Source organism: Microtus pennsylvanicus, chromosome 6 (genome assembly GCF_037038515.1).
Source record: "Microtus pennsylvanicus isolate mMicPen1 chromosome 6, mMicPen1.hap1, whole genome shotgun sequence".
Lineage (NCBI taxonomy): Eukaryota > Metazoa > Chordata > Mammalia > Rodentia > Cricetidae > Microtus > Microtus pennsylvanicus.
In genome coordinates this window covers 10,093,435-10,110,055 of record NC_134584.1, presented here as the reverse complement: position 1 = coordinate 10,110,055, position 16,621 = coordinate 10,093,435, and the positions used below count along the sequence as shown (strand labels likewise).

The window sequence follows — 16,621 nt, the reverse complement described above, 5'->3', positions numbered from 1 at the left end:
CCCCGAGTTGCCTACTGTGACTATGTGGTAAGGCTCGTCTACTGAAGACAGTGCATGCTTTGGCTGTGAGACAGAGAGAAGTCAGTTCAAACTGACTTGGAATTTCCTCCCTACTGGTTAATTTTCCCTAGCACCTGAAGGTACTGTGTAGGCTGCTGGGTTTTTTGTTTGTTTGCTTGTTTGTTTTTAAGGCATTTATGGTCTTACCCGGTGTTTGGCCCTGCATGCTACAAATACCAATTTTCCAGGTAGGGTGTACCCCCTGGTGCAGTAGTGGTATGGCAATCATGAGGTAACTGACTTCTGATTAGATTTGAGCTGCTTCACAGGAAGCAATTTCATGCCTGGATCGCTAATTCGGATTAAAAGCCCATGATTTTAGAGGTCTTAGGTTCTAGGCTAGAACCTATTGTTGTTACATAGCTAAACAGCCATGCTTATAAATTGCCCCCTGAACATTATGCTTATGCCCATGGACTGGAGTATCTCTCAGCCTTGGTCCAAGGCAGTCGTTTTTACAATAGGCAACAGTCAATAGCAAAATGCATAAGTGGTAGGAGCTCTGAGACTAAGAATCAGCACTCAGTGCAAGACAAGATTTCTACATTAAACCTAGCCACCCAGGACTAGGGTAACACAGTGGGAGGAAAAGCAGAAAGAAGGTTAAAAGCAGAGTGTGGGCGGGGAGAGTGTTCTCAAGCTTTCTCGGCATAGGGCACTGCGGGCCAGTCACGAAGTCACAGCAGGTGTGATAGCTACATAAGACCTTCACAAATCCAAAGCCGCTAAAATCTCAGCCTAGACAGGGTAGATAACGGCCAGGGTCCACCCCCATTGGGTGCTATCAGCAGTGCATAGTTGCTAGAATGGGAGTATCATTCTTTCTGGAGATTGTGGCCACTAGTAGGTTTCCCACACACATGCACTGCATTGATGGTCAGAACTAACAGAACACAGCAGATAAACATCACCATCAACAGGACATAAAGTTGGGAAGAGTGTGGTGTGAGACATGGAGAGACTAGAACAGGAGAGTGGGATCAGGCGTGATCATATTTCATTAAATACATGGATGAAGCTCTTAAAAATGAAGAAAACAGAAAGCAATGAAATACCTTCCAGTTGATATTTGGCCACATGTGTGTGCAGTCTGATTTTCACAGCTACAACACTCTCTATGTATAATTGACAGACCCAATTATCTGTCATCAAAATTCATTACATCATTGCCACCAAGAGAAAACATATGTGTCAATTTATGGAAGAAAGTTAGCTTGTTTGAACATATAAGCTAGCTTTTTAAATATATATTTTTCTTATTTTTTGAGAATTTTATACAGATTTTCCCAGTGATGCATCTTCATCAGACAGGTAGTACTTAGGGAATGTGGCAGAGAGCTGTTTGCATTGAAGACAGAACTATTAGACACTCTGTTAGCTATCAGCATAAAATATAGCTCCCTCCCGGGATGCTAAGGGATCTTTGGCATAATGGCCAGGGGATTCTCTTGTGTGGAGGCCAGCAGAAACACTACAAATATCGGAGGAAGAAGATGTTTCTCAGAGAGTATCTTAGCACTGGCTCCAGGGTACCAAAGCGCTGTACTGTGGGAGGATGAGAGTGGCTACCGTCTTCCCCTTGGGGATGCAGATGCCTGTCTTTTACCACATGAGAAGAATATGGAAACTCAAGATCTGACCTTGAAGCTCCAGTCGGCTTTCTTTGTCTGACTGTCCTTCCACCTCTGGTTGCAGCCCCAGTCCTGTCTGATGACTACCAGGTCTGAGCAAAGACTGGAAAACTTAGCACAGAAAAATTAAACTGGAGTCTATTCCCAAAGTGGGTTTCTACATTCCATTAAGGGGATAAAGAAAAACTATCCCAAAAACAACAGTGATAGATTCCTTGTGTCTTGAAGCTGGGATTCATATCAAGTAGTTTTGGATAAGTGAACAGAATTCTAGTCAAAAAATGAGGTCAATCTGTGTTTTACATGAACTTCGAGGGCTTAGGTGGGGGTGGGATCAACATTGATACTTCACCACCATTTTGTCAAAATCTCAGAAACGAAAGCATGAAGAGGCAGTTGTCTCCCTAGCCCCTTTCTGAGCTGGAGTCCGTCTTTCTTTTATTAAGAAGATAAAGCACCATGTGTTCCTTATTATAACTCCTTCACAGCAGGCACACCCACCCTTTCAGCAGGACTTTGTTAAAATGGAAGGGAATTGAGAATAAAGCATGTCCAGGCAATTCATTGATAAAATGACTATTGCATGTGGGTTAACAGAGCCTGGAGCCAGGCTGGTCTCAGTCTGAGGTTCGCCTTATTCAAGCGGTGGCCTCGTCACCTCGGGGCACAGCTTTCCATATGCATGCGTCATTTGAACATAATGCTCCTGCCAGAGCTGTGGCTTGCTGGAGGGGTACACCATGGAGATGGGCAGAGAGACAGCAGCGTCATTTCCAGTCGTCTGGTATAAGACCGGTCTGGAGTGACTTCTCTAGGGCATCTTACCCCCGGGGTTGTCTGGTGTTGGACTGTTAGTTTGACGTTCAACCTCCCCTACTCCTTTGCTCCTTCTGCACCGTTTGTCCTTGGAAAAGGGCGTCTTCAAGGGAGGGGAGAGGGTTCTGCTTCACACATTTGTATGTTGAATCGGGTGAAATCCATAATGGTGATGTGAAAGCTGATAGTGGTTAATCACAGTCATTGTCCCGATGTGAAAGTCGGCATAATCCCCAGTATCATAACTAGCATGGATTTTTGGCATTCAGGATTGAAATGGGAGCATGCTTTAGCTGAAATCCTGAACTCTAGCGAGAACTGTGCATTGGCTGGCTAAGGCTAAATGCCCTTTACTGACTGCACTGGAGGCAGAAAAAAGTAATATTAGCATTTAGTAACATTTCCTTTTCAGAATTCTAAGAGAAATGTTAAGACTCAGATGTAAAACATAATTTGCTGCTCGGCTTTCCTTATTTTTCTGCTCATAAATTCCAACCTCGTTAGCTTTGCTGCATGTCCTAGATGGCAAGCTACAAGTTGCCCCTCATTTTTCATTTCTGTCTGTGTCATTTTTTACATCATCTCATTTACTTGACTTAGGACATGAAATTCCAAGCAAATAAATCACTGTGATGTGACTTTGTAGTAAAGGTCTTGTGCCGGACTATTTTGAATTCCTGTGACGTTAGAGGCACCTGTCATGTGATTAATATGGGTTGCCTTGTGTATTTTTTTAACTTGCTCTGAGAACCAGAATTTATTACAAATAATGAAGTGTGTTGGTTTCAAAAGTGTCATGAATTTGTGTGAATTTGGTCTTTTTCAATTAAGCAGTTTGAAAGTAGATCTCCCTTCCTAACATAGTTTTCTTTAGAAAAAAAATTATAAGGTGATTTCTCATGAGCAGAAGTGAGCCACTTATGGGGAGGGAAGGCACAGTGTGCCTGTCACTCAGACCCAGTCCGCAGAGCCAGGTATGGGAGGGAGTGGTGGGAATTCACTTCAGCCAGACTTGAGCTTTCTTATTCTGTCCATGTTTCTAACTTTTCAAAAGACACTTCCCTTCTGGCCCTGAAGTGCCTGGATGTTCTGGTACTTTCCCCCTTCTTGTTGTCTTTCCCCATGTCTGACTGAGCCTGCTAGCAGCAGTCTCAACACAACCTCCTGTTTATCTCTATCTTTTTCTGTGTCCTGCGACTTCTCTATAACATCTCTCTCAATTATTGATCTCACTATCAGTGTCTTGCTTGTACACACACACATACACACATCACACACATACACACTCATACACACATCACACAATACACACATACAGACATCTCTCTCTCTCTCTCTCTCTCTCTCTCTCTCTCTCTCTCTCTCACACACACACACACACACACACACACACACACACACACCCCTACACCCCTCACCTCACCTCTTGACTGGCCCAGCAACTTCTTCCTAGGCTGCCTGCCTGCCTGTGATGGTGCACACATGGCGATTCCCCATCCCAAAGCCCTTGGGTTTCTTTTCTCACTCTACTGCTCATTTCATCCCAGGGCACTAGCTGAATTCTTTGCCGTCCTTAAACACTTTCCCTTCTGTTTGCTTACTCTCTGATCAGTTCCTTTAGATCGTCTCAAACCTCCTGTGCTGGCTTCCGTTTATGTCAGCTTGACAAGGGCTAGAATCATTTTGAGAAGGCAACCTCATTTGAGAAAATGCCTCCACCAGACTGGCCTGCGTGGGTACGTTTTCTTGACTGATGATCACTGTGGGTGAGACGGGCCTACAGGGGGAAATGCCATTATTAGACTGGTGGTCCTGTGTGCTCTAAGAAGGCAGGCTGAGCAAACCAGGAGGTGCAAGCCAAAAAAACAGCACTCCTCCACAGCCTCCACGTCAGGCCTGCCTCCAGGTTCCTCCCTAACTACAAGCTCTATGCAGAAATAAGCCCTTTCCTCCCCATGCTGATCTTAGTGTTTATCACAGCACTAGAAACCCTAACTAAGACATCTTGGTTATTGCTGTATACGTTAGCTTTCTTATAGGTATGGCAAAATTCTTGACAGTAGCAACTTCAGGAAGAGAGGGTTACTTTTGGCTCAAGGTTGTGGGCACAGTCTGTTGTGGAGGCGAAGTCGCTAGAGCTGGAGTTTGAAGTATCTGCTAACAATGTATCTAAAGTTGAGGGGCAGCAAGGAGTAGATGCTGATACTTGGTTTTCAGAGACCTCACTCGGAGGAATGACATAGCTCACAATTAGGGTTTATCTTTTCCCCCTCCAATGATCTGATCTAGGTAATCCTAGATACACCCAGCGTTTTGTTTCCATGGTGATTCTAAATCCCATCAAGCTGATAATTGGGATTAATCATCCACTTGTCCTGAAAACTGCACTCAATCCGTTTCTACACATCCCCACCTGCATTCAGTACCTCATTCATCTGCCTCAAGGCTGTGACATATCTTTCTCTAGGAGCTCTTGATGCCAGTAACCTCATCTTTCACATTTATAGTGTAAGTAAGGAGAATAGAAAGTCTCTTTTACGTTTCTTAGTTTTGGACTGGAACGCCTATAATAAAGTAAAGATTGCAAGGCAGCAACAATAGGTTAGCATCAAGCTTCTCTCATGTATGCATGGAAGGCATCCAGAAAGAGGAATAACTCGAGGTAGATGGCTGAGGATTGGAGTTTTGATATAGTCTTCATCTAAATCCAACACAGAGCAGACTTCCTCTGTATGTGCAAATTCTTATGACAAAACAACAATTTTTCTGCTTTCAGAGTTCCTCTCATTTTTTTTCAAAATATCCAGGTTAAGATAATACTTATGTCAAAGAGGCACATTTTGGAGTGACATATTTTAATCTCTAACAGGGTGCTCTGATGTTTGGTAGAAACACAAAGGTCAACACACCTACTCTGTGCGCTTAGAGTTGTGTCAGTGCCCATTGTGTGTAATAGGCATAAGCCTATGTGAGTGTCTAGGCCAGTGGTTCTCAACCTTCCTAATGATGCGACCATTTGACTCAGTGCTTCATGCTGTGGTGACTCCAAGTACACAATTATTGTCAATGTTACTTCATTAACTGTAATTCTCTATGGTTATGAATTGTAACGGAAATAGCTATGTTTTCTAATGGCCTTGGGCAACGCCTGGCGAGGGTCTGTCTGCCCCAAAGGGATCGCAGCCCACAGGCTAAGAACCACTGGTCTGAGAGTGACCGGTACAAAATCACCACACACTGGAGGCTTATGGCAACATGAACTCATTCCTAGTAGATGTTTAAAAATGATGCCTGTGTACTAAAGCCCAGGAGGCAGCTGGGTGGTGTCCCCAGAGATTTTAGTAGAGCCCCTCTCCTGATTCTTTTAGCTTAGGGTGCCTGGTAGACGTCTCTGACTGTGGCTATATTCCAGTCTGAGTGTCTGCATTGCCTTCTCCCAGATGAAAGTTACCTTCCTCCCTGTCCCAGCTCAAAATCTGGACTCCAATCCATCTGTAAAACCTTCCCTTTGTCCTCTCCATACCATTCACAGACCCAGGTTAGTGGTGTGTGTGTTTTGCAGGGAAGACATTAACTTAGCTCAATAGTTTTACACTCTCGGCACCTAAAATGGCTGTGCGTTAGAGTCTACTCATATCCGTACACCAAAATTCATTAAATTATACAATTCATTTACCCCAAAATTAAACTCATTTCATGGGAGGTTGGGTAAGGATGAGAAATTTGACAATTAATTGTCAAATGTGCCCCATCATAGAAGAAAAGAGCTACTGAGAAGTGGATAGAAGGAAAGGGATTGACCGTAATGAAAAGAATGCTTGTCAACAGTGGTATCATAGACAGGAATGTTTTTTAAAAAAATCACCAATTCCTAGTTTCATTTATCTAAAACAGTTTTAAGAGCTCTTTCAAACCAAAAATTTTGCTAGTAGAAATATTCTAAGACCTATGTTATAGAAGCAATCAGATTACAATGTAAATGGGAAAAGGTTTTTATAAAGTAAGTGACAGAGTTTTTTTCATTGCAATTGACTCATTTGATTTAGAAAGTTTGAGTGAATAGTCATCAATTTTGTTAAGATTAGCTTGGTAATAGGTGTATCCACAATTGTCGTGAGGATCATTTAACACCGCTGCATATCTGCAACCAATGCTCTCCTCGGACACAAGTGTGTCACCCGTGATGCATTATTTGAAAAAATAGTAAACCTTGACTGGCAGATATAGACCAGGAGATGCCTTCCAATGTTCACGTCTCTCCACTCAAAGCAAATGGGGAGAAGGCAGTAGAAGGCTCGTGGGAGACGCTTGAGGACAAGTAGATCGATATGTTCCCAAGCTGGAAGTAAAACCAATCTTTCTAGAAGATCCGTGTGTGGGACTGGAATGATGAGTTCTGAGAGGTTTGCTGGGTGTAAAGTAATTCCCCAACAAAGATGCAGAATTTTGTCTCTGTAAGCACTCTGGTGCATGTGGAGTGCCCACTCTATCCCAGATCTCCAGAGGAAAATTAATGAGATCTCGAGAATTGTTTGTTTTCTTCATGCCCGTGACAGAAGAGGAAAAGAATATAGTAGATTCACAGAGAAGCTGGAAACAGAGCCCCATATATTTGCATCTATATTGGCTATTGATCTGAGCGTTCACGCCAGAAGTACTTTGCGAGGATTTAGTCAGAATATTTGATAATAAAAACCAAACAGGTGACCACAGCTTTGGTGACTTTACATTTCAATTGAGAAACAACCATACAAAATGAAAAAGTGAGACAGTCCTCCTGAAAACATAAGACGCTCTAATAACACCAGTGAAATAAACATGGAGACGAAGGCGGGCAGGCAGGACACCTCATCGCTCCCAGTCCCTGTGCTGGGCATCGCTTGCATCACTTCCCACATCTGTCGCATCCTGCCTCCCAACAGCGGTCCTTCAGGTTCCCCGATAGATATTGTCCCTTTCAAACTCTTCAGACATATTCCACAATGAATCTCATCATGTGGCTAGAGAATTTGCCCCTGTATTAAGGTCAAGGGGTCTGTTTCCACTTCTTTTCTCAAAGTGCTAGCTTATGATCACTGATAGTCCTCAGATTTGTGAAAGAGAATGCTGACCAAAACCACAAAAGCAAGCACTCTTGCATATACAACCATGAGGCGGCTTCCTCGTACGAAGTTACTTGTTCCTAAAAGTATCCCATACCAATATACTGCCTTGGGTAATTTTCTTGGGGTTTTTTTGTTTTTTGTTTTTTGCTTTTGTTATTCAAAACAGCGTTCCTCTATAGCTTTGGAATCTGTCCTGGAACTAGTTTTTGTAGACTAGGCTGGCCTTGAACTCATAGAGATCCACCTGGCTCTGCCTCCTGAGTGCTGGGATTGAAGGCGTGCGCCACCACCAGCTGCCTTGGGTAATTTTTAACGACTGTTTTAGGAGGCCTCGAGTCCATGTTCCTTACAGCACTCAGCTGTGTTTGCTAGTTCCCACACCTTAATCAGCCCAGGATTCCTCTTCAGAGACGCAAAATATTCTTTCAGATAAACCTGATTTTCATTTGCTAGTCTCTAACAAATATCACATTTACACTGTATGCAACACAAGACATAATTAAATGTTTTAAGAGAAAGCATTAAAAACTATGATTCTACTCCCAGAGATACTTGGAACTAATGAAAGAAGAAGCACAGTCCTGGGACTGGCCAACTGTGGTGTCAGTACCTTATCCCGCGCTTGACTGAGTTTGTGTTGCGTCATATACATAGTAATGCTTTCAGGAACTCATGTATAAAAATGACTACTCGTTCCTCTAGTAATTGAATTTTCACTAAATTTAAGCTTACAGAATGGACAAGGCTATATTTCAAGGCAGTCCTACTTGAATCCATGGAAATAATTTATTTGACACTCTGGAGCGGAGAATATTTCTCTTAGGTAATGTTTTCCGACGTGGGGCTACCTGCTGATTAGCTTCTTCCACAGCCCCACCCCGTGGGCTCACTCCTGGTGAGGAGAGCGTCTGTGGGAACTCTCTCTGTCTCACTCAGTTCCTCCGTCTCCTAGTCCAATCCACGTCCTTGACGTCGGTCACCCGAGGCATCTCCCAAAGCCGTGGTTTCTCGTTTGTGCTTCCCGAGACCCCCAATTCTTTGGAGTTTGTTTTTGATACAAGAAGATGACTTGTGCAGAATTTTAAACCTAGGTGTCCCTCAGTAAGTTCTGTTGTCACATTGCCTGGGGACCTTTCTTTACTGTACTGCCCGTGGGAAAGGGATCTAATATCATCTTGGATCTCACCCCCACATAAATGAGATTCAAGATGGCCTTGTTTTTTACTCCTTAGGGGGTGTAAATGTGTATGTTTTCAGAAGTAGTTAGTCAGAGCAAAGTCAACCGGTAAGTGGATAGGGCAGGTGCCGTGATCCAACGCTGCCGTCTTAGCCTCACGCTCTAGGGATCTCTTCTAACACAATGCTTACAGGCCACCTTCATCCTAGCTTTATCACCACCACATTCTTCTGGGAGGTGCTTGCAATGTTATTGGAATAAATGTAGTTATCACTCTATCATTGTGAAAATGTTCTAGATTGTTCCTTGCCCATCTTCAATCAGCCTTATCCTCCTTGCCCCTAGTCAGAAGGAATTGTTTTGGTGGCTAGAGGTGATGAATCCTCTCTGCCAGCCCAGGCTTCCACTTCTATGTGCCTCTCCCCCATGGTGGAAGTTGGGAGCTGGTGGGATGTTCTGGAGCCAGTTTTGTCACTAGTGTAGGATATTTTATATCCATTTTTCTTACAATAATACAGTGTTTGCAGATTGTATGTATATCATAGTTCTATGGGCCACATATAAGAAAGTGAACCAGGCAACCTGGCCTCCTGACCAGTTTGCTTCTTGGCGAATAGGAGAGAAAAGTTAATGCTTTTGCTTGCCTTTGGGATTTGGGGTTTGTTTTTGTATCCCCCCCCCCCATGAACCATATGCTTCTAACACTCTGCACTAGTGATTAACACTAAACTAAATCCCATCCTAGATAGAAATTTGCACATACAATTACAAACCGTTGGGCACAGGTGTGTAAGAGGCTTGAGCAATGGCTATATTGGCTTCTTAGGTCGTGCACAGGCCACACAACCACGCCGTCCAAGTCTGGTCTACGTTCCACAACCTTATTAACCATCACAAACCACCTGGAACAGAGTCAACAGAGGCAGTAATAAAGATGATAGAATGTTCTAGATATGTTAGGCTTTCATTGCTGGTGGAACGGACACAGCAACGGTGCGACCTCAGATCTGGGAGGAAATAGAGCTCTACTATTATATTGAAATCGGGCTGGGTTGGAGTTCTAAAAGCCAACCCAGCTTTCATAGGTCACACCCTGGCTGTGCGGTTGTTGAACTACGTGAATCACGAGCTGCTTAAAATCAATACTTGAGCTGTGAGCGGGTCCAGAGTTTTTAAAAATGAATACCTTCTGTGACACGTGAATCGATGGATTTTGTGATTAATAATCTACTGAATGCCACCAGCTCTGACCTCAGACATGTATAAATGTGTGTGCTTCAGCTGTGTATTTTTCTGAATCACAGCAAAGGGAAGCAAAGAAACCCTGAGAATCAAGTGACCAAGAGATATTTAACTTGGTCATTTCCGTTGCAGGCTAAGACAGGTGCAAAACCAAGCCATGAAGTTTCAGACTTAGTGAGCTACATGAAATCGCTGGGGCTTTGGCAAATATCCAGACAGTATCTTCATGCAAAATCTTATAGTAATTATACTTATCAAATGAATTACAGACAGCTAAGTGAGAAAAATGTGAAAAACAAAAATGAAAACCTTGCTACTGTAGCTAGCACATCCAAGTTCAAAGAACTGTCCTTTTTTTTTTTTTTGCATTAGATATGAGCACAAATTTCACACAGAGCAATGGCTCTTATTAGTGTGTCGTCATCAGCCCAAATGTGACACTCTACTGAGTTTACTATTACACACTCCAATCAAACACACCTCAGAGTGCGACTTTATTTAGAAATAAGCCTTGTTTGGGTATTATAATTTGTATAATGAATACATGGATCATAATGAGGTTGTCATCATCAGTATGTGTTGGGCCCTGATCTCGTAGCTCGTGACCTTACAAGAAGAGGGAATTTTGTTCCAAGAACAGGAGACTGTCTTGTGATATCTGATGGTTGTTGTAAGCACAAGCCAAGGAATACCAAAGGCCTTTTCCCTGCTAAAGTCTGCCACAGAGGCGTAGGCAGAGTCCTCCTGATTTCTAAAGGCGTTCCTACCACTGCGCTGATTTAAGACACCCAGCCTCCAAATCTGTAGGAGCACATTCATCTGGTTAAGATGTTTGTCAAACAGGCCTAGAAAACTACAGCATTATCCATACTAATTAAGAAGCCAAATATGCAAAGAACATTCAACATTTGGAGCCACTATGCATTTAGCCAAAGTGACTTTGTTTTGGTGTTATGTAAAATAACTATAGGTATTAGTACAGTATTTAAAAATATTGTACTATTTATGGAATCTCTAGAGTTAAGACATATAGCTGAATTGCATGTGGGTGTTAGTCTAGCAAGAATTAAAAACTAACCACACAGATACATCAGTTAAACTTGGAGAAGGTTCCCTTCCAGCCTCGTGATCTTGAGGGACTGCCCACAGGAAACAAATGGAGTCCCGGCCATAATCAGGAAGCAGGAATTGTGTGGATCCCTGTGAAGAGTGAACAGTCGCATTTAACACGAGACATAAAGACCATGGCACGCATTAGACAGCTCTCCCAAAATCACTAAGATATTTGACCTCACCACAGTGAAATTTGTGTCACCCTGTAGCAGACATTAATGCCAAATGAAGGAGACTAGTGAAGACAGCCATGCTCCAGGTTGGCTGGACTGACACTCTTCAAACTCCATGGAATCCCCCACTTGCTTCAATTTTCATCTGAGTTTTGCTTTTTTTTTGAACGAAGATGTGGCCTCACATTCCCTGACAATTTGTTCATAACAGAGGTGACAATGTGACACTCTCCAGTGTGTCACAGAAATACATGACATAAGAATATAAATGCAAACATGCGAAAATGAAACCCCTCAGGTGGTTATTAAGTTTTGGTGCTGTGTAATTAAGCTAGTTTTTTTCAAATGTTATTCTTTGCCGATATCTAATTAGCAGATCCATCTGCTGACAGAGCAGTGGCCCATCTGCCTGGGATGTTGTTCTCTTCATTGTTATGAAAAGCATCCGCCACTGCTAGTCCCCATCTAATTAACTTCTCTGCCTGTGGAATGTGATAATACACAACTCTGTTTATACACTTCTGAGGACTGGGGATTTATGTGTGTGTAACAAGTACATAAAAAGAGGCAATCTTTTTTCTTTCTAACATCTGACTTCCTCTTGAGATCACAGCTTCATTTGTCAGGGCTGGAGCATGTCCCTCTGCCCAGTCTACTGTGAAACAGTGCAAAGTTCCTTCCATCCTCGGGTTCCAAAAGTCTAACAGTCATGTTCTGTTGTTCTGGATGCTTCTTTATGGACGAAACTGTAGCACTGCAACTTGCCAAAGAGGGAGAATGCCCAATCATGTCAATGAGCTTGACCTGTGCCACCTTGAAGCTACCGTACCAGGAAAAGGATCCACTTGGTGCTGTGTGGTCTGATCAACGATGCAGTAGACTCTTTTATTTCTAGTTCTGAAATGATTTTATTTCAAGATATTGAAAAAGATACTTTTAATTCAAATTAATACCTGATGTGACCAAATATTATCTTTCTTGTACCATCAAATGTTATAGGACAGAAAGAATTCTACTCAGTAGATATTTAATAAATATTAAATGATGAAAGGGCTCTATGTAAAGAACTACAGCAAAACTTTTAAAACCGATTTAGTATCCCAGAAGATATTTATGTGTCTCTACAGAAAAATGGGCTACATGTCCAAATCCTTAGTCTTTATAAATGTAGATTGATATATCTACAAAATCGTTGATTCGCTGATTATTCAAATAACCACTATTATTGTTTTGTTTGCTTCTGACATGTTTAATAAGCTTGAAATGTTGGATAATAAAATTCACATGTTTCTTTTTTTTCTCCTCTGGTAGAAAAGACAAAGGATAACAAAAACAAAACTTAAGTTTTAAAAAAATATTGAAGAAGTAAGACTGAGTTGACTGAGATTGGAGATGTAAAAACTGCTTTTCGTTTGTTTTGACTGACAGAAAAACAGATTTGAGTTGGTTTAAATGTAGCTAGAATGAACGTGAAGCTAAGTATATGGAACACTTTCTAAGTCAATTATGGGTTTTGCTCCAAAATAATGATACACATACAAATAGCCAGTCTCGGTGAGGCTGGGTTTGGAGCTGGAGTGGAAGGCCTTTCATCAACAAGGATGGGCCCTTACAATAAAGGGCATGAGAACGGAGCTCAAAGGGAGCTGAGCTTGAAGAGAAGAGCAGAACCTTTGAGAAGTCAAATCTAGTGCAAGACAATTCCACTAGCCCCTGTGGCTGTCTTCTGAGGCAGCATGTTTTCATAGCTGCCAGAAGATCCACAAGGCAAAGTCTATTCTGGTGAATAAAGAGGAGGCTGCTGCTAGGTTAATCCGGAACTCTTGATTCTCATGTAAATCTAGAAAAGTCTCTTCCCAACTCCATATCTTATACAGCTCCACAGTAGCTGACAATCTGTTTCTTTCGCTGTCTTCCCTGGGTAAATCCCCACCATTAGATTATAATTTCCTTTTCCTTCTGTTTGTGAATAATAGGAAACTGTAGAAAGTTAAATGGTCATGGTTTTCAATTAATTCTGGATTTGAATATGGCTGCCATGCTGCTGGTACAAAGTTGGAATGCCTCCAGAAGTCATTTCTCTACTTCAAATAAGAGGAAAGTTAGCTATGTACTGTTCTCCCATTGATCCAATAAACTTGTGTGAGCAGTTGCTGCTTTTCAGTCTTCTGGACGAAGTAATAAAATATTTATGAAAACTCATTCTCTTTTTTTCCTATTTCTTTTCCCTCCTGGTCCTTGGCCAATATTTATCTTGAAAATGTGAAGGCCACTTGAGCAGCAGGTAGAATTGGGCAGCTGTTTGTTTACTGGCAGCAGTGAGATCTATCTAACTTTGATGGCATTTGAATAATATTCTCCCTTAATCCTGGGGCTCACCCTGCTACTCAGACCTCTTATGTTTATTCAGGAGATTATTAATATTTTACTTTGTTCTTGCATTACTGTGCATTGAATCTCAGGTTTCCCACTTGGCAGGCAAAGGCTCCATCCTCAGCTCTCTGTTTTATGGCCCCACTAGGTCACCCAGGCTGAGCATAACTCGTCTACAGCCCAGGCAGACTTGAAACTCATGAGCCTTCCTTTCTAACTTACATCAGCATTTAAGGCATGGGTGTCTCTGTGTGTGCAAATGCATCAGATGGCTGCAGGTATACTTATGTGTTTGTATACATATGAATGTGTGTGTGTGCATGTGTGTGTGTGTGTGTGTGTGTGTCAGAGGAGTCCATCTTGGGTATCATTTCTCTGGTGCCACCTACTTTGGTGGGTCTTGTTTCTTTTTCATCATGGTCTCTCACTTGTCTGAAACTCACTGATGAGACTAGACCATCTGGGTAGCAAGCTCCACAGCCCTTTCTGTCTCCACTTCCTCAAAGCTGTGCTCTCAGGCCTTCATATAGAGCATTTTACTAACATTTTAACTAGCAGTGGCCTGACCATATCTTCTCCTGCATTTTGGAGAATTGAAAAACAGTTCTCTCTGGTGCACAGGGTGTAGAGGCAGTATTTTTCTGCTTATTATTGTATATTGGATTTAGTTTAGTTTATTATTTGAAATTTTCTGACCTAACAAGGTTGCTCCTCACATGTTTTCCTGACAATAAATTCACTGGTCCATAACTCTGAATCTTCAGAAATCTAATTTTGCTAGTTAGAAAAATATTACAACAAGAAGATATGAAAAAAAGGAGAAATGCTTTCCATATAAAATTTCTCACAACACAAAATAGTAGGAAAAAACAATAGTTCCATGGCTAATCTGGTGTTAAGCGACTTGCAGACACAGCTTGTGGATCACCTCTGTCTTGGGAACACCCACAATCATCTTATGTGTCCCAGGGTCTCTTTGCGGCTAGTGGTGCTCATACATTGCTCAACTTGGTCAGCATGGGGTAGATTTGAAAAGCTTGAAGAATATTCAACAGCATGGCTCTAAATAGAGCTAGTGACTGCATGGAGATGGGGAACAGTCACTGTGCACTGTGCACAAACCCATCAGACCCTTGCTGGAGTGTCTATGGATACTGTGGTAGCTGGAACATGCACAGCCATCCCTGGCATTATCCTTGTGTATTGATGCATGACACACTGTGATCTGAGTGGTTCAGATCTTTTAAGCTGGTTGCTTACCCTGATTTTCCTCAAGTAATCAACCTTGTTTAACCAGTCACTGTACCTGAATGTCCTGCTACTTTGAATATGAATGGAAAAGTCTTTTAAATGTCTTAATTTTGAAGTTAAATGTGAGCCCATGACTTGTTATCCTGTATTTGATGTTAATTCTATACCACTGTGAAGGTGTTAGCACAAAGATGCGCCAATGATCTAATATAGCCACTGAGACCTTCCTATTTTCCCTCTTCTTCCAAAGCCCTAAAGTTTTGCCTATGTTCTCTTTGCAGGCTGTGAAGTGGGAGTGTGATGAAGCTACCAAGAAGGCCTGTTATAGCAAGGGCAAATCGAAGGTAAGGAAAACAGAGGGTATGGTACCCCACCCTGTGCTGGGAACTGCATATAAAATGTTAGGTTCCTGATAGGAGGAATCCCTGCAAAGTGGGACACGCATGAAGAGTAAATGTTTTGTGTTTTGACGTTCAGTGGAAATGAGTCACAGCAAACAGTCACTTCATGAAAGATCAGAAAGTAAACTAAGACCTAATGGGTACTTTGAATCATTATGTAAGATTCAAAATATACTCGCTATGATGCTGTTAGAAAAATATAAGAAATAATTTTAAAATAGTATTTAGTTTGTCTCTTCTATATTTTGCAGCTAACTACAGAGAACAGTTATGTAGTTGCATTATCTTGTTCCTACAAAACAAATATCAACACTTGCCCGATAAAAGCCCTGCACCAGAATGATATGAGATGCAATCTTGATGGTCTTTGCAAATCCTTGTGATTTGCTCTATCTCCGTCAATGCTGAAATCTACACTCCCAAATTCTCCTTAAAAAAAACACTGAGGTTGGGGGTGCATGCTAGTACTCACACACGATGCTTTCAAACAATTTGGGGTTGGCTACACACACAGGACTTTATCTTTCCAGGAACTCTGTCTTCAGGAAAGGTGAACTTTGTTCCCTGTGGAGTTTCCCTTGCAGCTGTTCTCCAGCGCAGTGAGCCCTGGAAAGTCTGCGAACCAACAGAGGCAGAAGACACTGGTAGAAAGAGGAGAGTGTAGACTTTTCTAATGCTGACTGCACGTTGGTCCGTGGGGAAATGCCCATACAGGCGGCATGGACAGAAGCGGCTGGCGGAGCAGCATTGGCCTCAGGGCCACGAGCATGTGGGACAATACAGCACATGGAGTGGGCAGGAGCAAGGGGCTCTCAGCTGTGTGTCGATAACAGTGTGACCGTCTGTCTTGCTCCCTGTCCCTTAGGAGAATTGGACTACGAAGCAGATCTCAGCAGTGTAGAAGGAGAGAGGTGATAATAAGCTTAGCTAAGCTGAAATACATGGCTGCAGAAAGAAAGGGAAGGGTGAGAGAAAGAGGGAGCGAAAGAAGGAAGAGAAGGGGAGGGAGGAGAGGAAAGAATGCAGAAATTGATAGACCTTGTTTACCAAAAGATATTTAATCATCAGAAATACCTCTGAGCTAAATCATTAAAAATTTACAAAACTACACTAGCAGCTCCAGGTTGCAAAGGACCAGAATATGAAATTCTTGCAAATAAATGAGTGTATAATGATATAAATAAAAAAAAAATAGTAGAGAACTCTCTAACTTGCTTGGTGAGTTTTGTAAAACATAGCAAGGTTGGGAGATGTGACTTCTCCATGGCTGTTGGCTCTC

The 16,621-nt window shown here is 42.2% G+C and overlaps 1 protein-coding gene across 3 annotated transcripts in view; it reads left to right on the top strand.

Annotated features, from left to right (window-relative positions):
* The window catches only part of Sema5a (semaphorin 5A), a 427,200-nt gene that overhangs the window by 262,775 nt on the left and 147,804 nt on the right, over positions 1-16,621 (top strand). For all 3 annotated transcript variants that reach the window (XM_075975776.1, XM_075975775.1, XM_075975777.1), the window contains one exon: positions 15,223-15,285. In XM_075975776.1, coding sequence (XP_075831891.1) covers positions 15,223-15,285 — 63 coding nt within the window. The remainder of the gene's footprint in view (positions 1-15,222; positions 15,286-16,621) is intronic.